The 27,825-nt window shown below is 39.1% G+C and overlaps 1 protein-coding gene across 8 annotated transcripts in view; it reads right to left on the bottom strand.

Annotated features, from left to right (window-relative positions):
• Nucleotides 1-2,396: 2,396 nt before the first annotated feature.
• The window catches only part of EHMT1 (euchromatic histone lysine methyltransferase 1), a 245,904-nt gene continuing 220,475 nt past the window's right edge, over nucleotides 2,397-27,825 (bottom strand). For all 8 annotated transcript variants that reach the window (XM_053695709.1, XM_053695708.1, XM_053695714.1 and 5 more), the window contains 6 exons: nucleotides 10,338-10,415; nucleotides 10,109-10,224; nucleotides 9,378-9,464; nucleotides 8,453-8,531; nucleotides 5,148-5,323; nucleotides 2,397-4,946 (listed from right to left, as the gene is read on the bottom strand). In XM_053695709.1, coding sequence (XP_053551684.1) covers nucleotides 4,763-4,946; nucleotides 5,148-5,323; nucleotides 8,453-8,531; nucleotides 9,378-9,464; nucleotides 10,109-10,224; nucleotides 10,338-10,415 — 720 coding nt within the window. In that variant the 3' untranslated portion in view covers nucleotides 2,397-4,762. The remainder of the gene's footprint in view (nucleotides 4,947-5,147; nucleotides 5,324-8,452; nucleotides 8,532-9,377; nucleotides 9,465-10,108; nucleotides 10,225-10,337; nucleotides 10,416-27,825) is intronic.

The raw sequence follows: 27,825 nt of genomic DNA on the forward strand, positions 1-27,825 counted from the left end.
GTCTAATAGCCAGTGCTGCTTTAACACCTTTTCCCCTTGGTAAGAATATCAATGGAAAATAGGGAGTCAACAATTATGACAAATTAAACAATATGTTACGTAAGAATAAGACTAGTACTAGAAAAGTTTTTGAGCTATCTGTGCTCAAGGATTATGGACAGGGTTCTGCTGGAACAGCACCACAATTTTTGTATCATAGTAATTAGAAAGGTAAAAGCGTTAGATGCCTTGCCAGTGAACAAGGGCCATGAACAGGGATAGGCACAGACAAAGACTGTGGCGGACATTTTACAAAGTACAGACCTTAGTGAAGGACACCAAGGTACATTTGAAATTAAAAACATTATTTTATAGTGCTTGGTGTTATTATACTGATGCAGATACCACTGATCCTATAACCAGCCCTCCTCTGGCTATACCCATGTACCAGTGTCACTACTGTGTCATTATATAGCGCTGGGTGTTATTATACTGATGCAGATACCACTGATCCTATAACCAGCCCTCCTCTGGCTATACCCATGTGCCAGTGTCACTACTGTGTCATTATATAGTGCTTGGTGTTATTATACTGATGCAGATACCACTGACCCTATAACCAGCCCTCCTCTGGCTATACCCATGTGCCAGTGTCACTACTGTGTCATTATATAGTGCTTGGTGTTATTAAACTGATGCAGATACCACTGATCCTATAACCAGCCCTCCTCTGGCTATACCCATGTGCCAGTGTCACTACTGTGTCATTATATAGTGCTGGGTGTTATTATACTGATGCAGATACCACTGATCCTATAACCACCCCTTGTCTGGCTATACCCATGTGCCAGTGTCACTACTGTGTCATTATATAGCGCTGGGTGTTATTATACTGATGCAGATACCACTGATTCTATAACCAGCCCTCCTTTGGCTATACCCATGAGCCAGTGTCACTACTGTGTCATTATATAGCGCTGGGTGTTATTATACTGATGCAGATACCACTGACCCTATAACCAGCCCTTGTCTGGCTATACCCATGAGCCAGTGTCACTATTGTGTCATTATATAGTGCTGGGTGTTATTATACTGATGCAGATACCACTGATTCTATAACTAGCCCTCCTCTGGCTATACCCATGTGCCAGTGTCACTACTGTGTCATTATATAGTGCTGGGTGTTATTATACTGATGCAGATACCACTGATTCTATAACTAGCCCTCCTCTAGCTATACCCATGTGCCAGTGTCACTACTGTGTCATTATATAGTGCTGGGTGTTATTATACTGATGCAGATACCACTGACCCTATAACCAGCCCTTGTCTGGCTATACCCATGAGACAGTGTCACTACTGTGGTCTTTGTATAGTGCTGGGTTTTATTATACTGATGCAGATACCACTGACCCCATAACCAGCCCTTATCTGGCTATACGCATGTGCCAGTGTCACTACTGTGTCTTTGTATAGTGCTGGGTGTTATTATACTAATGCAGATACCACTGATCCTATAACCAGCCCTCCTCTGGCTATACCCATGTGTCAGTGTCACTACTGTGTCATTATATAGTGCTGGGTGTTATACTTATGCAGATACCACTGACCCTATAACCAGCCCTCATCTGGCTATATGCATGTGCCAGTGTCACTACTGTGTCTTTGTATAGAGCTGGGTGTTATTATACAGATGCAGATACACATCCAGTATTTTACTCAGGCTTTATTTATTCCATAACTTAACACCCAATATCGCTAGCAGTCTCTTGACAAGCCACTAACTTTATTCACACTACATATTTTTTTTATTTCTAATATTTAATCAGAAAGAAAAGATATACTAAGGTTGTGGCGGACACTGCAAGGGCTAGTCACGGACACCAGTGTCCATGTACGGACACCTTGCCTATCCCTGGCCATGAATGTCGCCAACACCTATTATATCATGCAAAATCAAAGTGAGAGTAGAGGCCATAGAGTCTACTGCAGTTTCACAGATAGCAAGGAAAGTGCTAATCATAGAGAATAACCATAGCCAGACATATAAATCCCAAAAATTCAGTCTTTATTACTAATGACCTATTGACCATTTGTAAATTCAATTCTGTTACAATGAGTAGGAATTCTTGATAATCAAGAAACTAACGTAAGGTACAACTTGAGATTTAGACGTTTGAAAATATATCTTCAAGTCAAGAATGTAAATATTTTTTTTTATTATTATTATTGTTTCTTTAAAAACAAAAAGCAGGTAATCAGGCAAAAAAAAGTAGAATTCATTAAGAAGAAAAAAAAATAATAATAAATAAAAGAAAAATCAGCATGTTATAAAAATTCTAAAAGTGGATGGTGTCAAAACCTCATGAAACAAGCTATGTCAATTTTATGGTTTAAGAAAGACAAAATTAAACCCATTGGAAAAATTGCTGCCAGTTTATTTTAAAGTAACGGAAAAAAAAACAAATAAAATACAAAAAGAATTTTATTCACACTACGATAATACTAACAATTTAAAAAAATGTTTCACTTCTGGTAGTTTATCCTAAAATCATGTTTTTATGGTACAATGATAACATTATATCTGTTCCGCATACAAATCATTAGCGTTTTCAGCACCATTTACTCTGAATAAGTTTCCAAAACTGTATTTTTTTCTGTAAAAATTTTTGAAAATTCTGAAAATACAAGGTTTGCACCCTCCTTTACGATTATAAATCAGCAAATGAAATGTGGGGCTTTCTTTTCTCCTCTGTGCTTTCACAGCCAGTTTTGCTTCTTAAATAGCAAACCAGTACTGAGTTGGTAAAACATTATTGGTGAGGAGGGAGGTAAACCGTTTGGCTGGTAGACACAGCTGCCCTTTAGCCAAAGAGATAATGGACAAGAAAACATTATTGGCTGAATGTTTGAAATTATTCATAGTTATAAAGAATTATAGTACAGAGTAGGATGGCAGAATTGATGTTTAAAATGCAATTATTTTGTTGAAGTAAAGTATCTAACAGTATCTTGAAAAATTCTCGCTGATACGCACTTTGCAGCCATTTTAAAATGGTAAAGGCTTTGTGGCTTGCCAGTCACGAATATATTAGGCTTCCAATTGAGGCAAACAACCAGTCTTCCAGAGCAGCGTTTTTCTGCTAAATCAAAACAAGTAGTCAACAAGAACCTTCAATTCAAGGTTGCCACAAAAAGCAATGTTCTGTAGCTCACTCTTGTAGCCAAGGGTTTAAAATTTGTGCCTTAATACTGCCTCTAATGGATCGCCCAATTTGGCTTAAAAAAAAAAAAAAGAAAGAAAGAAAGAAAAATAAAACGATAGCTTAAAAAAAATTGAATCAAGTAACAATTAATGAGTAAAGTTTGTTTTGGTTCATCTGAGCTAAAAATTACAAGCAAAGGAAATAACCATTGAGGCAGCAGAAAATCTCAACTATTCTGAATAAAAACATTGAAAAGGACTTGCTGAATAAAAATAACCTATACAGAACTGCTGTGGCAATTAGAGTTAGTCAACACTAGAGGTATCTACCTGGACCACTAAGGTCTGATGGGTGTATTAGACACTCAAATTACTGGCAACACCTAGGACAAAAAATAATATCTAGTGCTTGTGCTATTAAAGTTTCAAGCAATTTTTAAGTGATAATTCAAACCTCCAGGTGTAACCAAAGACATTTAACTAAACCAGTAGAACCATCTTAATTATAAGGTTATTAACTTCTAACAAGAAGGGTCTACAAAATAGTAAGATTGAAAAGGTCGACCAGTGAAACAACACAAGGCAATAACTGATGCCAGAGACTGTGACAGCCCTGTCCGTGCTGTATAAACATACCAACAAATATATATTTTTTCAGAATAATCTCACTATTACTGTGAAAGAACCTTGAGCCGTTACCACATCACATCTTACATAGTAGAACTTGTGATTTGTTTTTCTCTTTCTTTCATTTACATTATCTAATGAAACCCAGAAGGCGGCTCATCTACGTGAGCAGATTCAGTGTCCAATTTTTAAACAGGTCTTCAGCCTTTACAAGATGCGGCAAAGCACCAGACATCTCCGTAAACATGGGATTATGGAAAATGACTTTTTATTCTGGAAATGAAACGTCACCCTGGCTGTACCTTTCTTAGTGTACCTCCAATAAAACAATTGCAGGCAGGATAAATCTAGATTAATGTTCCCTTCCCCTTAAATATATCTGTGTATGTAAAAAGCTAGGTAGAAATGTCAATAAATATCACTCTTACTGGGTTTTTTTAACTTCCCCAAGGCTGCTGGCTGACAGAACAAGAGGAGAAAAATAAGCGTCTTTCATTTAATTTGCTTGAGTGCATGAGTGACAGATAACACAAGGATTAATACGATTCTCCCCCTCAGGGGTGACAATACTTTCACACTTTTAACCCCTTCAATGCCAGAACACTTGTGCAGCTAGCTGATCCAAATCAACACTTATAATCCCCCCCTCCAATGCTAAAAGCCCTGCAATGCAGAAAACACTGCAGATGTCTCCTGACAGATAAAGGGTTAAGAAGAATGGAAAAGGGCTGAGCCTGGTAATTCGCCTCCACTTCGGGTTTTGTTTTTTTAATGATGCAAAGTTAATAGCTTTTATTTTTCTCCCCTCCAGTTTTCAAAGAGGAACAAAATGTCTTTTTTTCACTTTACAAAGTCCAAGAGAACCAGAAGTGTTCAGATAATATTCTTTCCACTGCTGTACTCTAAGGGCGGTGAGCTGATCGTCTATAAAAGTCTCTTGCTGCCTGTTCCTCAAGAGGTGCTTACTGGGGTGGTGGGGCTAGTGTCGGGTAGCCCGTTTTCTTGTGGTGTTTCAGGGGCCGTATCTGGCTGGCGCTGGGAAAGAAGTTTGACAGAATGTTTACATTTAGAAGAACCACATTTGCAGCTGAAGAGTTTGCCTTTAATGTCCCAGAAACGATCACCATAATCAAATCTAAAAAGAAGAGAGAAAATATCAGTGACCTTGTGTGCAACAAGGGTACAACAATAAATAGAACACATATAAACATCATGTGTATTGATCCAACCTGTTCTGATCTTAAACAGGGTAATAATATGGCTCTGGGACATGGTAGAATTTTGTGTGGGTCTTATTGGTGGCGGGGGGGGGGGGGGGTTTAGATCAAATTCTCACCCAATTTGCTCTCCAGCTTGAATTTGCCGACTGCTGAAAAAAGCTATTCTGGGAAAACGCAAATCCTGGTGAGACATGAAGACCCGGACGGGAAGCAAGTTGGGCTCACAAAGGTGATTGATGAAGCGACTGATATTACCGTAGAATCGAGCATCGATGCAGTACATTTCTCCATCCTGCCATAAAAAAAAAGAATTAGGTTAAAAGCAGATACCTTCATTTCTTAATTATGTGGGTAGATTGTATATTATAAAGACCTCCCACAAGACCACAGTTACATGTTTTCTACATCCCCGTTACTATACATCTCATGGGAAACTGGAGGTTATCCTGATAGCCAAATACACTCTAGATTACATATTTGTATGCATCTAAGTAGATAAGAGTAATAAAATAAAGTCAGCGTAGAAGGCAACGCTGGAAAATTCAGATTTGAATTTGACTTAAAATATAAGTATTTTGTTGGACAATGTAACATTCTAGATGTACAAACTACCAATAACCCATACTGGGATAGAGTTCAAGCTATAACAACATTGAGTAAACATTCACTAAAGAGGTCTCTAGCCTTACCGGCCTAACAAACCCTTCCAAGCTTGATGTATTCCTGTGTTACTCATGCAACAGATTCAATAAAGAATGGAGAAATATGTTAGCTTAGCTGCATAGGCCAAGACAGTAACTAGCGAAGTAAATTTAGCAGACTGTAAAAACACAACTCAACAATGAAACCAGGACTATTAAACAACTTGCTTTCGTTAAAGGACCACTCAATGCAGTAGAATTGCATAATAAGTGCATAATAAAAAGACAATGATATAACACCTACTCTGAATTTCAAATAAGCAGTAGATTTTTGTCTAGCAATTTTTTTCTCCCATTTTCAGTATCATGTGACAGACAGAAGCCAATCAAAGACACGTATACCCTGTGAGCTTGTGCACATGCTCAATAGGATCTTGATCCCCAGAAAGTGGGTATATAAATTTTGATAATATAAGTAAATTGGTGTCTTAAAACTGCATGCTCATAAAAGTTTAATTTTCACTTGAGTGTCCCTTTAAACGGACAACGAAGACATGGAATACTTAGTAAAGAACATCAGGAGCAAAGATGTTCCTTAATATGCGGTACTCTGTGTCTAATTATGGATACGGATGACATTTATGTTTATAAAAAACTTGTGACATGCACATAGCAGAACAGCTTTGGCATTACTGAACGGATATCAAAGACCAACATGACAACAAGGGTATTACTGCTGCTTGGACAATTACTAGGAGAGAGAGGTGCAATGCTCAGTATGTTTTTTTCCTTGAGTCTTTAGTTCAGTTTAGAGCCTGTCCTAAATAAACTACTTACAATTGCAGGATTTGCCTTAGTTGCAGAGTAAGTGAGCACGAATGAGGGCACTGTTGTCTTAGATATAACGGTTTTTCCCTTTATCTCATGGGGAATAGAGAAAAACCTTGAGGGCAGTAGGAACACCAGAAGAGAGAGAGGGAGCTCCTTTCTTCTCGTCAGCAGAGAACAGTGCAAGCCAAGTTTAATTACCACGGCTAATTCCAGTCGCGCTGGAGCCCCAAGCACAAAGATGCATTAAAGATGGCCTTGCCTACTGGGCACATTCACAATGATCTTTAATGGATGTCCGATGTCGCAAAACTAAAGAGCTTATTGGAGAATGGGGGTTGAGTGGAGAGGTTGACTAAATGTTCTGGCTCGGCTAGCTGTATGGTCTGAGAGTTACCAGGGTTTTTCTCCGCAGATTATAATTCAGCCATATCCGTTATATGTACGCAGCCTGGCTGTGCACAGCAATCTTCCTACCATACTTTTCGCTAGTGAAAAATGATTGCTATAAAAACACACATGTATAACAGAGCTTCAGACTAAACAGCAAAAACACAAGTCTGCTTAAAAAATCCTTATTCGTGTGGACAGTAAATAATTAGTACTTGTGCAAAATGTTTATAGGAGAAGATCAGCTAGTGAAAACTTTAAAGGTATGTTACAATAAATTCCCAATAAAATTTTTAATTAAAAAAGGAAGGTTGCAAAAATCCAGATGAAAAGCAGCCTCAAATTATAATAAAAAACTGAAGTTTATTGAAACAATTAAAATTTAATTAAGTTAAGTTTTGCATGGCCAACACGTTTATATCAATATACTTTTTACCTCTGTGATTACCTTGTATCCAAGCCTCTGCAGACTGCCCCCTTATCTCAGTGCTTTTGACAGACATGCAGTTTAGCTAACCAGTGCAGACTCCTAAATAACTCCACGGGAGTGAGCACAGTGTTATCTATATGACACACATGAACTAGTACTGTCTAACTGTGAAAAACTTTAAAACTGCTCTGAGCTAGGAGGCGGTTTTCAATGGTTTAGAAATCAGTTTGAGGCTACCTAGGTTTAGCTTTACAAAAATACCACCAAGGGAACAAAGCAAATTTGATGATAAAAGTAAATTGGAAAGTTGTTTACAATTGCATGCTCTATCTGAATCATGAAAGTTTAATTTTGATTAGACTGTCCCTTTAAGACAAGCATAACAAGAGGCTTTTTAAAGGACAGAAAATTTAGTTAACAAAACAATGTGTTTTTTTTCATTATTCAGATAGATCTTACAATTTTAAACAACTTTCCATTTTAAATCTGTTGCCCAATTTTCTTCATTCTCTTGGTATCCTTTGTTGAAGACGCAGTAATGACAAGACACATGTACAGCCACCAATTAGCAGCTTCTGAGCCTACCTAAGTATACTTTTCAAAAAAGGATACAAAGAAAACTAAACAAATAACAAAAATACACTGGAAAGTTGTTTAAAATGTTATATTTTATCTGAATCATGAAAGAAAAACAATGAAAATAAATTTGAGTTTCAAGTCCCTTTAAATTGTCTTAAAATATTTTTACACATATATTTTGCAATGCAGTGGTTCCCTTTAAGAAAAACAAGTAAATATATAAATTCTAATTTCCTACACAGTTTTGTTTGAATAGCCTGACAGTTTTATAACTTTTGGGGACAATTAGTCAGTCGTTTATTTCCCTATAGGAACCTGTGATTACTCTGCAGTGATGCGAGTCTGAGAGGTGACAGATGTGACACTAAACACGAAATAATGATAAAACAAAGTCACTGTTTTCCTTTAAACAACTACACAGGTAGGAATGTGTCTTGCTACAGCCTTTAGATATGCAGAAATTGTAATTAATTCCAAAGAAATTAACCACCCAGTCCCTTTTCATATTAAACATGTAAACACAAGCTTCAATTCCCAAGATGGAGATAATTACCTTGTTATCTAGATCAAAGAGATATGTGTCGTCCTCCCGTACATCTGCCTCAGCATCCGAAATCAGCTCTCCAACGTATCTGCAATGAAAAGATGGAAAGGATGACTCAAAGCCGAAAACTTCACCGTAATCACCTAGAGACCAAACTCCTCATTACAAAATTAAATGGGTGACCCTAAAGAGTCTACACTCCTTATGACAGTATTAGATGGATAAACCTATAGAGACCAGGCTCCTCAATAAAGTATTACATTAACTTCCCTATAGAGATCAAGCTCCTCGATACAGTATTAAATGATTACACCTAGAGAGTCAGGGGGTCCTCGATACAGTATTAAAATGAATACACCTAGAGAGTCAGGGGGTCCTCGATACAGTATTAAAATGAATACCCCTATAGAGACCAGGCTCTTTAAAGTATTAATGAATGCACCTAGTATTAAATTAATTTCCCTATAGAGATCAGTTTTAATGAATGCAGCTATAGAGACCAGACTCTTCGTTACAGTATTAAATGAATACCCCTATAGAAACCAGACTGTGATACAGTATTAAATGAATGCCCCTATAGAGACTAGACTCTTCGTTACAGTATTAATTGGATACCCCTATAAAGACCAGGCTCCTTGATACAGTATTAAATGAATACCCCTATTGAGACCAGACTCTACGTTACAGTATTAAATGGGTACCCCCCTATAGAGACCAAGTTCCTCATTACAGTATTAAATGGATACCCCTATAGAGGTCAGGCTGCTCGTTACAGTATAAAATAGATACCCCTATAGAGAGCAAGCAACTTTTTACAGTATTACATGGATACCACTCTAAAGACCAAGCTCATTGTTGACCAAAATACAATGTCTAAATATAGGTTGGTAACTGGGCATTACAAACACACACAACATAACTTTCTCTAACTTACTCGCACACAAAAGTTCCCATAGGAATGTCTTGCAGTGATCGTACTCCCCAGCCCATTTGTTTGGTCCTGAAGAGCTGCAACCTCACCCTGCAAAAGAAATATGAAAAAAAACGTAATACCTCACTATATAACTTTTGTACTTTATATAAAAGAAAGAAAATAATACACATCATTAAAATACATTAAATAATGAAAACATAAAACATTTTACACTCTGTTTACGGAAGTTTACAATAAAATCTTGCAAGGTGTCTGTGATATCCCACAATATCACAATAAAGCAAAGTGATTTAGCATATGAGTAACAAGTCCCTTTTAGAATTTATTCTATCATTTTTATTTTTTTTAATCGAGATCTTCATATCATAATGTGAACCTCCGTTGTACTTTTTCTAATACAGATGTGAAGGCCATAAGCAAATTAGGTCCAGTCCTCTAGCGATGATTTGTACAATACATTTAGCATAAAGCCTTATATAAGTGCTTCAAAAGCCTACAGGATCAAGCAATTTGTTAAAGGAACGTAAAGGAGCAAAATACACTCCACAGCTCGGGGTTCCATTCTGACCAGTAGCGCAGTTCCATTCTGGAAAATGCTATGGCTTTATACCCCTTTTTTGGTGGTTAAACATGTTTAGGCCCATTACAATCCTTTTGGGGAAACTTATCAAATGTTATATCCACTTTCAAGAACTCCAAAAAGGGAATCTTTAAAAATGTGAATTACTTACTTCTGCCCGTTCTGTACAACACGATTGCGACAATCCCGCCAGCAGGAGCAGGCGTGGTTACATTCAAAAATAAGAGGGGGCTCCACCATGTTGAACTCTGGCAAAAGGCGCCCATTCTGCAGAAGATGGTGAATTGAAATTATGTGCGTGCAGTTACAATGGGGCGGGGGGGATTCAGAGCATAAAAAAAATAATTTTATTCATATTGTTTAACATAAGACATACTTACTGTGTCATACCAACATCTCATGCTGAGCTGGCTACACATGCAGTTACTGGAGGAGCAATTGTCTATACAAACACAGTACTGGGGAGAGAGAGGAAAAAAAGTGACTATGTGGCACTTTTAGAATAAAGCTCTAGCACGTAGACACGTCTTATACTTCCTCGGACATATTTATTATTGTTTGAAACTAATACAGATTTGCAGTACTTACACCCCAGATTTTTAGAAATCGCTATTCTCAAAAAATAAATTCAATTATATATATATATACACACACATACATATTAAAATCTGTCTCCACACATAATACAAACCAATTCTTCATGAAATAAACAAGCTGCACATACAGAAAAAAATATTTATGGCACAGATCCTTAAATCAGCGCACCCAGCAACAACAATTTACTGATAAATGTAGCTTAAAAAGGGCAGTTTAATATATTATTTTACGCATACAATGCTGTTTCAGTAAAATAGTTAAAGGGATCTGAAAATTTGTATCTCATTGTTCAGATGTCATGCCATTTTAAACAACTTTTTCAATTCACTTCAATAATCTAATTTGCTTTGTTAGCTTGGTATCCTTTGTTGAAAAGTATATTTAGGTAGGACCAAGAGCAGCACTGCACGTACTGAAGCTAGTTGACGATTGGTGGCTGCACATATATGTTTCTCCTCCTCCTCAACCAATGTGTTTAGCTAGCTCCCAGTAGTGCAGTGTAGCTCCTTCAACAAAAGATACAATGAAAATTAAGCAAGTTAGATCAAATAAGTAAATTGGAAAGTGTTTTTTTAAATAGTATGCTCTATCTGAATCATGAAGAAAAAAAAAAAAGATGGATGCTTACCCGATTACTTTATTTCATGGTGGTGAGAGTCCACGATCCATTACTCCTGGGAATTAGTCTTCCCTGCCACTAGGAGGAGGCAAAGATTCTTAAATTTCAAGAGCGTTATAAAACTCCTCCCACCTCACTGGCACCTCAGTCTAATGTATAGCCCAGCAAAATAGGAAGGAAAAAAGTAACAAGATCAAAATAATAGAAGGAAAAAAAAAAAAAAAAAGATATGCAAACAAAAAATAAACCAACACCAAAAAAATAAACAGGGTGGGGTCTTGTGGACTCCACCATGAAAGATTAATTGATCATGTAAGCATTAATAATGTTTTCTTACATACAGGTTTTTGGAGTCTAGGATCCATTACTCCTGGGAACAAATATGAAATACCCAAGCTGTGGAGTCCATGAGTAATAAAATATAAGGGTGGAATAAAAACATAATTTATGCTTACCTGATAAATTCCTTTCTTCTGTTGTGTGATCAGTCCACGGGTCATCATTACTTCTGGGATATAACTCCTCCCCAACAGGAAATGCAAGAGGATTCACCCAGCAGAGCTGCATATAGCTCCTCCCCTCTACGTCAGTCCCAGTCATTCGACCAAGAAACAACGAGAAAGGAGTAACCAAGGGTGAAGTGGTGACTGGAGTATAATTTAAAAGATATTTACCTGCCTTAAAACCGGGCGGGCCGTGGACTGATCACACAACAGAAGAAAGGAATTTATCAGGTAAGCATAAATTATGTTTTCTTCTGTTATGTGTGATCAGTCCACGGGTCATCATTACTTCTGGGATACCAATACCAAAGCAAAAGTACACGGATGACGGGAGGGATAGGCAGGCTCATTATACAGAAGGAACCACTGCCTGAAGAACCTTTCTCCCAAAAATAGCCTCCGAAGAAGCAAAAGTGTCAAATTTGTAAAATTTGGAAAAAGTATGAAGCGAAGACCAAGTTGCAGCCTTGCAAATCTGTTCAACAGAGGCCTCATTCTTAAAGGCCCAAGTGGAAGCCACAGCTCTAGTGGAGTGAGCTGTAATTCTTTCAGGAGGCTGCTGTCCAGCAGTCTCATAGGCTAAACGTATTATGCTACGAAGCCAAAAAGAGAGAGAGGTAGCAGAAGCTTTTTGACCTCTCCTCTGTCCAGAGTAAACGACAAACAAGGAAGAAGTTTGGCGAAAATCTTTAGTTGCCTGCAAGTAGAACTTGAGGGCACGAACTACATCCAGATTGTGTAAAAGACGTTCCTTCTTTGAAGAAGGATTTGGACACAAGGATGGGACAACAATCTCTTGATTGATGTTCCTGTTAGTGACTACCTTAGGTAAGAACCCAGGTTTAGTACGCAGAACTACCTTGTCTGAGTGAAAAATCAGATAAGGGGAATCACAATGTAAGGCTGATAACTCAGAGACTCTTCGAGCCGAGGAAATAGCCATTAAAAACAGAACTTTCCAAGATAACATTTTTATATCAATGGAATGAAGGGGTTCAAACGGAACACCCTGTAAAACGTTAAGAACTAAGTTTAAACTCCATGGTGGAGCAACAGCTTTAAACACAGGCTTGATCCTAGCTAAAGCCTGACAAAAGGACTGGACGTCTGGATTTTCTGACAGACGTCTGTGTAACAAGATGGACAGAGCTGAAATCTGTCCCTTTAATGAACTAGCTGATAAACCCTTTTCTAAACCTTCTTGTAGAAAAGACAATATCCTAGCGATCCTAACCTTACTCCAGGAGTAACCTTTGGATTCGCACCAGTATAGGTATTTCCGCCATATTTTATGGTAAATCCTTCTGGTAACAGGCTTCCTAGCCTGAATCAGGGTATCAATAACCGACTCAGAAAAACCACGTTTTGATAAAATCAAGCGTTCAATTTCCAAGCAGTCAGCTTCAGAGAAGTTAGATTTTGATGTTTGAATGGACCCTGTATCAGAAGGTCCTGTCTCAGAGGTAGAGACCAAGGCGGACAGGATGACATGTCCACTAGATCTGCATACCAAGTCCTGCGTGGCCAAGCAGGTGCTATTAGAATTACTGATGCTCTCTCCTGTTTGATTTTGGCAATCAATCGAGGAAGCAGCGGGAAGGGTGGAAACACATAAGCCATCCTGAAGTTCCAAGGTGCTGTCAAAGCATCTATCAGAACTGCTCCCGGATCCCTGGATCTGGACCCGTAGCGAGGAAGTTTGGCGTTCTGGCGAGACGCCATGAGATCTATCTCTGGTTTGCCCCAACGTCGAAGTATTTGGGCAAAGACCTCCGGATGAAGTTCCCACTCCCCCGGATGAAGAGTCTGGCGACTCAAGAAATCCGCCTCCCAGTTCTCCACTCCCGGGATGTGGATTGCTGACAGGTGGCAAGAGTGAGACTCTGCCCAGCGAATTATCTTTGATACTTCCATCATTGCTAGGGAGCTTCTTGTCCCTCCCTGATGGTTGATGTAAGCTACAGTCGTGATGTTGTCCGACTGAAACCTGATGAACCCCCGAGTTATTAACTGGGGCCAAGCCAGAAGGGCATTGAGAACTGCTCTCAATTCCAGATGTTTATTGGAAGGAGACTCTCCTCCTGATTCCATAGTCCCTGAGCCTTCAGAGAATTCCAGACAGCGCCCCAACCTAGTAGGCTGGCGTCTGTTGTTACAATTGTCCAGTCTGGCCTGCTGAATGGCATTCCCCTGGACAGGTGTGGCCGATGAAGCCACCATAGAAGAGAATTTCTGGTCTCTTGATTCAGATTCAGAGTAGGGGACAAATCTGAGTAATCCCCATTCCACTGACTTAGCATGCATAGTTGCAGCGGTCTGAGGTGTAGGCGTGCAAAAGGTACTATGTCCATTGCCGCTACCATTAAGCCGATCACCTCCATGCATTGAGCTACTGACGGGTGTTGAATGGAATGAAGGACGCGGCATGCATTTTGAAGTTTTGTTAACCTGTCTTCTGTCAGGTAAATCTTCATTTCTACAGAATCTATAAGAGTCCCCAAGAATGGAACTCTTGTGAGAGGAAAGAGAGAACTCTTCTTTTCGTTCACTTTCCATCCATGCGACCTTAGAAATGCCAGAACTAACTCTGTATGAGACTTGGCAGTTTGAAAGCTTGAAGCTTGTATTAGAATGTCGTCTAGGTACGGAGCTACCGAAATCCCTCGCGGTCTTAGTACCGCTAGAAGGGCACCCAGAACCTTTGTGAAGATTCTTGGAGCCGTAGCCAATCCGAATGGAAGAGCTACAAACTGGTAGTGCCTGTCTAAGAAGGCAAACCTTAGATACCGGTGATGATCTTTGTGGATCGGTATGTGAAGGTAAGCATCCTTTAAATCCACTGTGGTCATGTACTGACCCTCTTGGATCATGGGTAAAATAGTCCGAATAGTTTCCATTTTGAACGATGGAACTCTTAGTAATTTGTTTAGAGTCTTTAAATCTAAGATTGGCCTGAAAGTTCCCTCTTTTTTGGGAACCACAAACAGGTTTGAGTAGAACCCTTGTCCTTGTTCCGACCACGGAACCGGATGGATCACTCCCATTGTTAACAGATCTTGTACGCAGCGTAGAAACGCTTCTTTCTTTATCTGGTTTGTTGACAACCTTGACAGATGAAATCTCCCTCTTGGGGGAGATAATTTGAAGTCTAGAAGGTATCCCTGAGATATGATCTCTAGTGCCCAGGGATCCTGAACATCTCTTGCCCAGGCCTGGGCGAAGAGAGAGAGTCTGCCCCCTACTAGATCCGGTCCCGGATCGGGGGCTCTCGGTTCATGCTGTCTTTGGGGCAGCAGCAGGTTTCCTGGCCTGCTTGCTTTTGTTCCAGGACTGGTTAGGCTTCCAGCCTTGCCTGTAACGAGCAACAGCTCCTTCCTGTTTTGGTGCAGTGGAGGTTGATGCTGCTCCTGTTTTGAAATTCCGAAAGGGACGAAAATTAGACTGTCTAGCCTTAGCTTTGGCCTTGTCTTGAGGTAGGGCGTGGCCCTTACCTCCCGTAATGTCAGCGATAATTTCTTTCAAACCGGGCCCGAATAAGGACTGCCCCTTGAAAGGTATATTAAGTAATTTGGACTTAGAAGTAACATCAGCTGACCAGGATTTTAGCCACAGTGCCCTGCGTGCCTGTATGGCGAATCCTGAGTTCTTAGCCGTAAGTTTGGTTAAATGTACTACGGCCTCCGAAATGAAAGAATTAGCTAGTTTAAGGACTCTAAGCCTGTCCGTAATGTCGTCTAGCGTAGAGGAACTAAGGTTCTCTTCAAGCGACTCAATCCAAAATGCTGCCGCAGCCGTAATCGGCGCGATACATGCAAGGGGTTGTAATATAAAACCTTGTTGAACAAACATTTTCTTAAGGTAACCCTCTAATTTTTTATCCATTGGATCTGAGAAAGCACAGCTATCCTCCACCGGGATAGTGGTACGCTTAGCTAAAGTAGAAACTGCTCCCTCCACCTTGGGGACCGTTTGCCATAAGTCCCGAGTGGTGGCGTCTATTGGAAACATCTTTCTAAATATTGGAGGGGGTGAGAACGGCACACCGGGTCTATCCCACTCCTTAGTAACAATTTCAGTTAGTCTCTTAGGTATAGGAAAAACGTCAGTACTCGCCGGTACCGCAAAGTATTTATCCAACCTACACAGTTTCTCTGGTATTGCAACAGTGTTACAATCGTTGAGAGCTGCTAAGACCTCCCCTAGTAGTACACGGAGGTTCTCCAATTTAAATTTAAAATTTGAAATATCTGAGTCCAATCTGTTTGGATCAGAACCGTCACCCACAGAATGAAGCTCTCCGTCCTCATGCTCTGCGAGCTGTGACGCAGTATCAGACATGGCCCTAGCATTGTCAGCGCACTCTGTTCTCACCCCAGAGTGATCACGCTTGCCTCTTAGTTCAGGTAATTTAGACAAAACTTCAGTCATAACAGTAGCCATATCTTGTAATGTTATCTGTAATGGCCGCCCAGATGTACTAGGCGCCAAAATATCACGCACCTCCCGGGCGGGAGATGCAGGTACTGTCGCGTGAGGCGAGTTAGTCGGCATAACTCTCCCCTCGCTGTTTGGTGAAATTTGTTCACATTGTACAGATTGACTTTTATTTAAAGTAGCATCAATACAGTTAGTACATAAATTTCTATTGGGCTCCACCTTGGCATTGGAACAAATGACACAGATATCTTCCTCTGAGTCAGACATGTTTAACACACTAGCAAAAAACTTACAACTTGGTTATAATCTTTTTTAGCAAAAAACGTACTGTGCCTCAAAGAGGTACTAACGATTAAATGACAGTTGAAATAATGAACTGAAAAACAGTTATTGCATCAAATTTTAAAACAACACAACTTTTAGCAAAGGTTTGTTCCCATTAGTAAAAAACAACACTAATTAAATTTGTACATAAGAAAACAAAACAACGTTTTTTTTTTTTTTTATACACAGTCACTATAAGAATTCTCACAGCTCTGCTGAGAGAATTTACCTCCCTTCAAAGAAGTTTGAAGACCCCTGAGATCTGTCAGAAATGAACCGGATCATGCAGGACATATAAAAGTAGCTGACTGGAATTTTTTGATGCGTAGCAAAGAGCGCCAAAAACGGCCCCTCCCTCTCCCACACAGCAGTGAAGAGAAACGAAACTGTCACAATTAAAGCAAAAAACTGCCAAGTGGAAAATAATGCCCAAACATTTATTCACACAGTACCTCAGCAATGTAAACGATTCTACATTCCAGCAAAAACGTTTAACATGAGAATAGTTATTAAAAGGATTAGTGACCTTAACACAGTAGTTCCGGTGAAATACCATCCCCAGAATACTGAAGTGTATACATACATGTCATTTTAACGGTATGGCAGGCTTTTCTCATCAATTCCATTCAGAAAATAAAAACTGCCACATACCTCAATGCAGATTCATCTGCCCGCTGTCCCCTGATCTGAAGCCTTTACCTCCCTCAGATGGTCGAGAACAGCAATATGATCTTAACGACTCCGGTTAAAATCATAGTAAAAAATCTCTGTCAGATTCTTCCTCAAACTCTGCCAGAGAAGTAATAACACGCTCCGGTGCTATTTTAAAATAACAAACTTTTGATTGAAGTCATAAAAACTAAGTATAATCACCATAGTCCTCTCACACATCCTATCTAGTCGTTGGGTGCAAGAGAATGACTGGGACTGACGTAGAGGGGAGGAGCTATATGCAGCTCTGCTGGGTGAATCCTCTTGCATTTCCTGTTGGGGAGGAGTTATATCCCAGAAGTAATGATGACCCGTGGACTGATCACACATAACAGAAGAAAAGAACATATTTTTCACAAAAATCCACAACACAAACTGAACTCAAAAATCGGAAGCTCACTTCTCAAAAATATTTTTTTAAATATATGCACTTAAAAAATGACCCACAGGGAAAAAAGCTGAGACCACGGCCTGAAGGACTTTCCTACCAAAGGCTGCCTCAAAAAAAGAAAAAAACAACAAAATGGTAGAATTTAGTAAAAGTATGCAAAGAACACCAAATAGCTGCTTTGCAAATTTGGTCAACTGACGTCTTATTCTTCAAAGCCCAAGAAGTGCAAACTGACCTAGTAGAATGAGCAGTAATCCGTTTAGGTGGAGGTTTTCCAACCTCCAAGTAAGCTTGGTCAATCAAAAGTATCAACCTCTTGGGAATAGCAAAAGCTTTCTGTCCTCTTCTAGAACCTGAAATATGATCAAACTAGAAATTTGTCTAAAATCCTTAGTAGCATCAACATTATACTTCAAGGCCCTAACAACATCCAAATTGTAAAGAAGCGTTTCTGAAGAATTCTTAGAATTAGGACACAAAGAGGGAACAACAATTTCTTGATAAATATTGTCTGAGGACACAACCTTAGGCAAAAAGGCAAATTTAGTTCTTAAGACCGCCTTATCCGGATGAAAAATAAGATAAGGAGAATCACAAAAAAGAGCAGATAATTCAGGTACTCTTCTAGCAGATGAAATAGCCAAAATAAACAAAACTTTGCAAGGAAGAACCTTAATATCCACTTTATGCAGAGGCTCAAACGGAGGAGCATGCAATACCTTCAAGGCCAAATTAAGAATCCAAGGAGGATTAACTGGTTTAACAACAGGCTTAATACAAACCATGAATGTCAGGAAGATTAGCAATATTTCTATGAAACAAAACTGAAAGAGCAGAAGTCTGCCCCTTCAAAGAAATGGCAGATAGGCCCTTATCCAGACCATCCTGTAGAAACTGCAACATTCTAAAATATTGCCAAGAAAAAACATTATCCACACACCAGGAGATAAAGACCTTCCAAACCTTATGCTTTTTTTCCTTGTTACAGGCTTACAAGCCTGAATCAGAGTCTAAATCACAAAATATGTCTAAGAACTAACCATTAACTCTCCAAGCCATCAAGCTTAGAGATTTGAAATCCAGACAGAAAAATGGACCTTGAGACAAGAGGTCTGGCCAAAGTAGAAGAGGCCAAGGCGGACAACTGAACATCTAAACCATATCTGCATACCAAACCCTGCGAGGACAAGCTGGAGCAATCAGAATTACTGATGTTTCTTCTTGCCTGATCTTGGAAATTAAGCTGTAAAGAAGAACTAAAGGAGGAAACACATAGGAAAGATGAAAGGTCCAAGGAGCTACTAGAGCATCCACAAACTCCACATGAGGGATCCCTGGACCTTGCAAAGAACCGAGAAGCCATCAGATATATCTCTGGGAGCCCCCAAAATACACAATCTGACTGAAAACATCCTGATGTAGAGACCAATCCCCTGGATGCAGAGACAGATGACTGTGAAAATCTTCTTCACCGTTGTTCACTCCAAGAATTTGAACAGCAGAAATCAGACAAAGATTGGCCTCTGCCCATGACAGAATTCAAGACACTTCCCTCATGGCTAGAGAACTGTGAGTTCCCCCTTGGTGATTGATATGCAAAGAGACTCTGAAGGAAACAAAAGATACTTAAAGGCACATTAAACCCCAAATTTTTCTTTCATGATTCAGACAGAGAATACAATTTTAAACAACATTCCAAATTACGTTTATCTAATTTGCTTCATTCTTTAAATATCATTTGTTGAAGAAATAGTAATGTACATGGGTCAGCCAATCACACAAGGCATCTATGTGCAGCTACCAATCAGCAGCTACTGAGCCTATCTAGATATGCATTTCATGAAGGAATATCAAGAGAATGAAACAAACTAGATAACAGAAGTAAATTAGAACGTTGTTTAAAATTGTATTCTCTATTTGAATCATGAAAGAAAAATTTCGGGTTTAATGTCCCTTTACGGTTTATACAAGCTGACATCAGCTTCAACCTTCTTTTTTCTGTTAAAGATATTCTCATGGCAACCAAATCTGATAGTACCCCGAGAAAAGTATCTTTTGTCTGAGGAACCAAAGAACTGTCTGGAAAATGGATTCTCCGACCATGCTGTTGAAGAAACAACAGTCTGTTGGTGTGAGATTCTGCTAAATATAAAGATGGAGCTTGAACTAAGATATTGTCCAGGTGGGGAAACACAGCAATACCCTGAGATCTGATTACAGACAATAGGGCACCCAGAACCTTGGTAAAGATTCTTGGAGCTGTAGCCAGACCACACAATAGAGAAACAAACTGAAAACACCTGTCCAGAAATGGAAACCTCAGACACAGTGTTCCTTGTGAATGGGAATATGAAGGCAAGTATCCTTTAAAAATATATTGTGGACATAAACTTACCCTGCTAAACAATTGGCATAACAGTCTGAATAGTCTCCATTTTGAAAGTAGGAACTCTAACAAACTTGTTTAGAGCCCTCAGATCCAAAACTGGTCTGAAAGTTCCTGCCTTGTTTGGAACAATGAAGAGATTTTAATAAAAGCCCATTCCTTATTCCAACAAAGGTACAGGAACTGTCACTTCCATAGCTTCTAGAAACTAAATTGATTTAAAAAAAAAAGTATTGAGCCTGCAAAGGATTTTTTTTTTTACATTGGACAGAATAAACCTTCTCCTGGGAGGTCTTGTTCTGAAACCTATCAGAATAACCACGAGATACTAAATTCAGAACCCAGGGATCTGAAACAGACTGGAACCAGACCTCCAAAAAAAAAAAAAAAAAGCACAGCCTGCCCCCTACCAGAGCATCTGGATCCGACTTGGAAGTAGGTGTAGATTTTTTGGATTGCTTAGTCTAGTTCCAGTTGAAACTAGGCTTCCAGGCAGGACCAGAGGGACCTTGCTTATGAGAGGAGGAATCAGATAATTGCTCCTTATTCTGATGAAAGGGACGAAATCGATTAGAAGCCTTAGACTTACCCCTGGACTTGCCCTGAGAAAGAAAAGCTCCTTTACCCCCAGTAACAGTAGAAATAAAAGTATTCAAATCAGAGCCAAACAACTTCTTTCATTGAAAAGATAAAAGTCTAGATTAAGAAACCATATGCATCTTAATGATGTCAAATACAGAATAAAAACATAATTTATGTAAGAACTTACCTGATAAATTCATTTCTTTCATATTAGCAAGAGTCCATGAGCTAGTGACGTATGGGATATACATTCCTACCAGGAGGGGCAAAGTTTCCCAAACCTCAAAATGCCTATAAATACACCCCTCACCACACCCACAATTCAGTTTAACGAATAGCCAAGAAGTGGGGTGATAAAAAAGTGCGAAAGCATATAAAATAAGGAATTGGAATAATTGTGCTTTATACAAAATCATAACCACCACAAAAAAAGGGCGGGCCTCATGGACTCTTGCTAATATGAAAGAAATGAATTTATCAGGTAAGTTCTTACATAAATTATGTTTTCTTTCATGTAATTAGCAAGAGTCCATGAGCTAGTGACGTATGGGATAATGACTACCCAAGATGTGGATCTTTCCACACAAGAGTCACTAGAGAGGGAGGGATAAAATAAAGACAGCCAATTCCTGCTGAAAATAATCCACACCCAAAATAAAGTTTAATGAAAAACATAAGCAGAAGATTCAAACTGAAACCGCTGCCTGAAGTACTTTTCTACCAAAAACTGCTTCAGAAGAAGAAAATACATCAAAATGGTAGAATTTAGTAAAAGTATGCAAAGAGGACCAAGTTGCTGCTTTGCAAATCTGATCAACCGAAGCTTCATTCCTAAACGCCCAGGAAGTAGAAACTGACCTAGTAGAATGAGCTGTAATTCTCTGAGGCGGAGTTTTACCCGACTCAACATAGGCAAGATGAATTAAAGATTTCAACCAAGATGCCAAAGAAATGGCAGAAGCTTTCTGGCCTTTTCTAGAACCGGAAAAGATAACAAATAGACTAGAAGTCTTTCGGAAAGATTTAGTAGCTTCAACATAATATTTCAAAGCTCTAACAACATCCAAAGAATGCAACGATTTCTCCTTAGAATTCTTAGGATTAGGACATAATGAAGGAACCACAATTTCTCTACTAATGTTGTTGGAATTCACAACCTTAGGTAAAAATTCAAAAGAAGTTCGCAACACCGCCTTATCCTGATGAAAAATCAGAAAAGGAGACTCACAAGAAAGAGCAGATAATTCAGAAACTCTTCTGGCAGAAGAGATGGCCAAAAGGAACAAAACTTTCCAAGAAAGTAATTTAATGTCCAATGAATGCATAGGTTCAAACGGAGAAGCTTGAAGAGCTCCCAGAACCAAATTCAAACTCCAAGGAGGAGAAATTGACTTAATGACAGGTTTTATACGAACCAAAGCTTGTACAAAACAATGAATATCAGGAAGAATAGCAATCTTCCTGTGAAAAAGAACAGAAAGAGCAGAGATTTGTCCTTTCAAAGAACTTGCAGACAAACCCTTATCTAAACCATCCTGAAGAAATTGTAAAATTCTCGGTATTCTAAAAGAATGCCAAGAAAAATGATGAGAAAGACACCAAGAAATATAAGTCTTCCAGACTCTATAATATATCTCTCGAGATACAGATTTACGAGCCTGTAACATAGTATTAATGACAGAGTCAGAGAAACCTCTTTGACCAAGAATCAAGCGTTCAATCTCCATACCTTTAAATTTAAGGATTTCAGATCCTGATGGAAAAAGGGACCTTGTGACAGAAGGTCTGGTCTTAACGGAAGAGTCCACGGTTGGCAAGAGGCCATCCGGACAAGATCCGCATACCAAAACCTGTGAGGCCATGCCGGAGCTACCAGCAGAACAAACGAGCATTCCTTCAGAATCTTGGAGATTACTCTTGGAAGAAGAACTAGAGGCGGAAAGATATAGGCAGGATGATACTTCCAAGGAAGTGATAATGCATCCACTGCCTCCGCCTGAGGATCCCGGGATCTGGACAGATACCTGGGAAGTTTCTTGTTTAGATGGGACGCCATCAGATCTATTTCTGGAAGTTCCCACATTTGAACAATCTGAAGAAATACCTCTGGGTGAAGAGACCATTCGCCCGGATGCAACGTTTGGCGACTGAGATAATCCGCTTCCCAATTGTCTATACCTGGGATATGAACCGCAGAGATTAGACAGGAGCTGGATTCCGCCCAAACCAAAATTCGAGATACTTCTTTCATAGCCAGAGGACTGTGAGTCCCTCCTTGATGATTGATGTATGCCACAGTTGTGACATTGTCTGTCTGAAAACAAATGAACGATTCTCTCTTCAGAAGAGGCCAAAACTGAAGAGCTCTGAAAATTGCACGGAGTTCCAAAATATTGATCGGTAATCTCACCTCCTGAGATTCCCAAACTCCTTGTGCCGTCAGAGATCCCCACACAGCTCCCCAACCCGTGAGACTTGCATCTGTTGAAATTACAGTCCAGGTCGGAAGCACAAAAGAAGCCCCCTGAATTAAACGATGGTGATCTGTCCACCATGTTAGAGAGTGTCGAACAATCGGTTTTAAAGATATTGTTTGAGATATCTTTGTGTAATCCTTGCACCATTGCTTCAGCATACAGAGCTGAAGAGGTCGCATGTGAAAACGAGCAAAGGGGATCGCGTCCGATGCAGCAGTCATAAGACCTAGAATTTCCATGCATAAGGCTACCGAAGGGAATGATTGTGACTGAAGGTTTCGACAAGCTGCAATCAATTTTAGACGTCTCTTGTCTGTTAAAGACAGAGTCATGGACACTGAATCCATCTGGAAACCCAGAAAGGTTACCCTTGTCTGAGGAATCAAAGAACTTTTTGGTAAATTGATCCTCCAACCATGATCTTGAAGAAACAACACAAGTCGATTCGAATGAGATTCTGCTAAATGTAAAGACTGAGCAAGTACCAAGATATCGTCCAAATAAGGAAATACCACAATACCCTGTTCTCTGATTACAGACAGAAGGGCACCGAGAACCTTTGTAAAAATTCTTGGAGCTGTAGCTAGGCCAAACGGCAGAGCCACAAACTGGTAATGCTTGTCCAGAAAAGAGAATCTCAGGAACTGATAATGATCTGGATGAATCGGAATATGCAGATATGCATCCTGTAAATCTATTGTGGACATATAATTCCCTTGCTGAACAAAAGGCAAGATAGTCCTTACAGTTACCATTTTGAACGTTGGTATCCGTACATAACGATTCAATATTTTTAGATCCAGAACTGGTCTGAAGGAGTTCTCCTTCTTTGGTACAATGAAGAGATTTGAATACAACCCCCATCCCCTGTTCCGGAACTGGAACTGGCATAATTACTCCAGTCAACTCTAGATCTGAAACACATTTCAGAAACGCTTGAGCTTTTACTGGATTTACTGGGACACGGGAAAGAAAAAATCTCTTTGCAGGAGGTCTCATCTTGAAACCAATTCTGTACCCTTCTGAAACAATGTTCTGAATCCAAAGATTGTGAACAGAATTTATCCAAATTTCCTTGAAAAAACGTAACCTGCCCCCTACCAGCTGAGCTGGAATGAGGGCCGCACCTTCATGTGGACTTAGAAGCAGGCTTTGCTTTTCTAGCTGGCTTGGATTTATTCCAGACTGGAGAAGGTTTCCAAACTGAAACTGCTCCTGAGGATGAAGGATCAGGCTTTTGTTCTTTGTTGAAACGAAAGGAACGAAAACGATTATTAGCCCTACTTTTACCTTTAGATTTTTTATCCTGTGGTAAAAAAGTTCCTTTCCCACCAGTAACAGTTGAAATGATGGAATCCAACTGAGAACCAAATAATTTGTTACCCTGGAAAGAAATAGAAAGTAAAGTTGATTTAGAAGCCATATCAGCATTCCAAGTTTTAAGCCATAAAGCTCTTCTAGCTAAAATAGCTAGAGACATAAACCTGACATCAACTCTGATAATATCAAAAATGGCATCACAGATAAAAATATTAGCATGCTGAAGAAGAATAATAATATCATGAGAATCACGATGTGTTACTTGTTGCGCTAAAGTTTCCAACCAAAAAGTTGAAGCTGCAGCAACATCAGCCAAAGATATAGCAGGTCTAAGAAGATTACCTGAACACAGATAAGCTTTTCTTAGAAAGGACTCAATTTTCCTATCTAGAGGATCCTTAAACGAAGTACCATCTGACGTAGGAATAGTAGTACGTTTAGCAAGGGTAGAAATAGCCCCATCAACTTTAGGGATTTTGTCCCAAAATTCCAATCTGTCAGACGGCACAGGATATAAATGCTTAAAACGTTTAGAAGGAGTAAATAAATTACCCAATTTATCCCATTCTTTGGAAATTACTGCAGAAATAGCATTAGGAACAGGAAAAACTTCTGGAATAACCACAGGAGCTTTAAATACCTTATCCAAACGTTTAGAATTAGTATCAAGAGGACCAGAATCCTCTATTTCTAAAGCAATTAGTACTTCTTTAAGTAAAGAACGAATAAATTCCATTTTAAATAAATATGATGATTTATCAGCATCAACCTCAGAGACAGAATCCTCTGAACCAGAGGAGTCATCAGAATCAGAATGATGATGTTCATTTAAAAATTCATCTGTAGGGAGAGAAGTTTTAAAAGATTTTTTACGTTTACTAGAAGGAGAAATAACAGACATAGCCTTCTTTATGGATTCAGAAACAAAATCTCTTATATTATCAGGAACATTCTGCACCTTAGATGTTGAAGGAACTGCAACAGGCAATGGTACTTTACTAAAGGAAATATTATCTGCTTTAACAAGTTTGTCATGACAATCAATACAAACAACAGCTGGAGAAATAGCTACCAAAAGTTTACAGCAGATACACTTAGCTTTGGTAGATTCCGCACTTGACAGCGATTTTCCTGTAGTATCTTCTGACTCAGATGCAACGTGAGACATCTTGCAATATGTAAGAGAAAAAACAACATATATATAAAGCAAAATTCATCAAATTCCTTAAATGACAGTTTCAGGAATGGGAAAAAATGCCAAAGAACAAGCTTCTAGCAACCAGAAGCAATAAAAAATGTGACTTAAATAATGAGGAGACTAAAGCGATGCCCATATTATTTGGCGCCTAAATGCTTTTGGCGCCAAAATGACGCCACATCCGGAACGCCGACATTTTTGGCGCGAAATAACGTCAAAAAATGACGTAACTTCCGGCGACACGTATGACGCCGGAAACGGAAATAGAATTTTTGCGCAAAAAAAGTCCGCGCCAAGAATGACGCAATAAAATGAAGCATTTTCAGCCCCCGCGAGCCTAATAGCCCACCGGGAAGAGTCAAATTTTTGAAGGTAAGAAAAAATGATTAAATCAAAAATGCATTATCCCAAATATGAAACTGACTGTCTGAAAATAAGGAAAGTTGAACATTCTGAGTCAAGGCAAATAAATGTTTGAATACATATATTTAGAACTTTATAAACAAAGTGCCCAACCATAGCTTGGAGTGTCACAGAAAATAAGACTTACTTACCCCAGGACACTCATCTACATATAGCAGATAGCCAAACCAGTACTGAAACGAGAATCAGCAGAGGTAATGGTATATATAAGAGTATATCGTCGATCTGAAAAGGGAGGTAAGAGATGAATCTCTACGACCGATAACAGAGAACCTATGAAATAGACCCCGTAGAAGGAGATCACTGCATTCAAATAGGCAATACTCTTCTCACATCCCTCTGACATTCACTGCACGCTGAGAGGAAAACCGGGCTCCAACTTGCTGCGGAGCGCATATCAACGTAGAATCTAGCACAAACTTACTTCACCACCTCCATCGGAGGCAAAGTTTGTAAAACTGAATTGTGGGTGTGGTGAGGGGTGTATTTATAGGCATTTTGAGGTTTGGGAAACTTTGCCCCTCCTGGTAGGAATGTATATCCCATACGTCACTAGCTCATGGACTCTTGCTAATTACATGAAAGAAAAATAAATGAATTAGCACATTAAGCAATCCAATCCAAAAAGGTTAAAAATATTCTCACCAGCAGAATCATCAGAAAACTGCTCAGAGCGACTATTCAACAAAATAGAAGAAACAGCAGAAATGTCAGCAATAGAAATAGCTGGCCTAAATAAGTAAACCTCTTGCAAAAAAAAGTCCATCTGTGAAAAGATTAGATTTCCTATCTAAACGTTCCTTTAAAGAACTACTAGGAAGAGGAATAGTAGTACACTTAGCCAGAGTAGAAATAGCCCCGTCTACCTTATGGACAGTATCCTAAAGATCAATATTAGAAGCAGGTAAGAGATACAATTTCTTAAACCTTGCAGAAGTATTAAATGGATTACCTGGCTTAGACCATTCCCTAGAAACTATCTCAGAGACAGCATTAAGGACAGGAAAAACCTCAGGGGTTTAAACCAAAGGTTTAAAGATATAATCTAAACGACAAAAAAGTTTTATCCACAGCCACCTTAGGATCCTTAAACTCTAAAGTAAACAAAACCTCCTTTAAAAGAATGAATATGTAAAACTTTAAACAATTAAAAAAATTTGTTTCTGTTTCCTGATCAGAGGAAGACCCCTGATCATCAGAGAAAACCTTTCCTTCTGAGGAAACATCAGAAACATTAGCAGTAACATCAGCTACAGGAGGGTTATAACCAGTAGATGACAAATCAATAACGGACCTGTTACGCAACAGCCAACATTTCAGACACCGTTGAACAGACCGGTAAAATCCTCACCTGGTGTGAAGACAATTGTACTTGCCTGTAAAGAACAAACAGAGGGAGCAGCAAAACCCATAGGAGCAAGAGCAGCATTAGAACGGTCTGAATGTATACATTAAGGCAGGTTATACATAAATATGCTGGAGGAGATACATCAGCTTGTTTACATTAAACAAACTTAACACTGGTAGGAGGAAACTGTTCAGATGGCCCAGCTTCTAAGGAAATTTTAGGAACAGAATCAGCAAAGTAGAAAATGCCTAAATAAAGGAGTAGGTAATTCACCACAAAAAGAGCTCTTAAGGAAAGGAAAAAAAACGTACCCCCTCCAAAAGTAGCTCTTTTAAAAAACATACTAGGCAAGCAAAAATGCAGAAGTAGATAAACACTGCATCAAATGACAGGATAGCGAACTAACATATAGGGAGCGCAAACGAAACTCGATAGAAAATAAAGAAAAAAACACACCAAAAAACCAACGTGCTCAAACACAACACACACAGACCCGAAAGCTGTTGCACAGAAAAAATCCCCAAAGTGCACAATTTTTTTTTTTAAAGAAAA

Source organism: Bombina bombina, chromosome 12 (genome assembly GCF_027579735.1).
Source record: "Bombina bombina isolate aBomBom1 chromosome 12, aBomBom1.pri, whole genome shotgun sequence".
Classification (NCBI taxonomy): domain Eukaryota; kingdom Metazoa; phylum Chordata; class Amphibia; order Anura; family Bombinatoridae; genus Bombina; species Bombina bombina.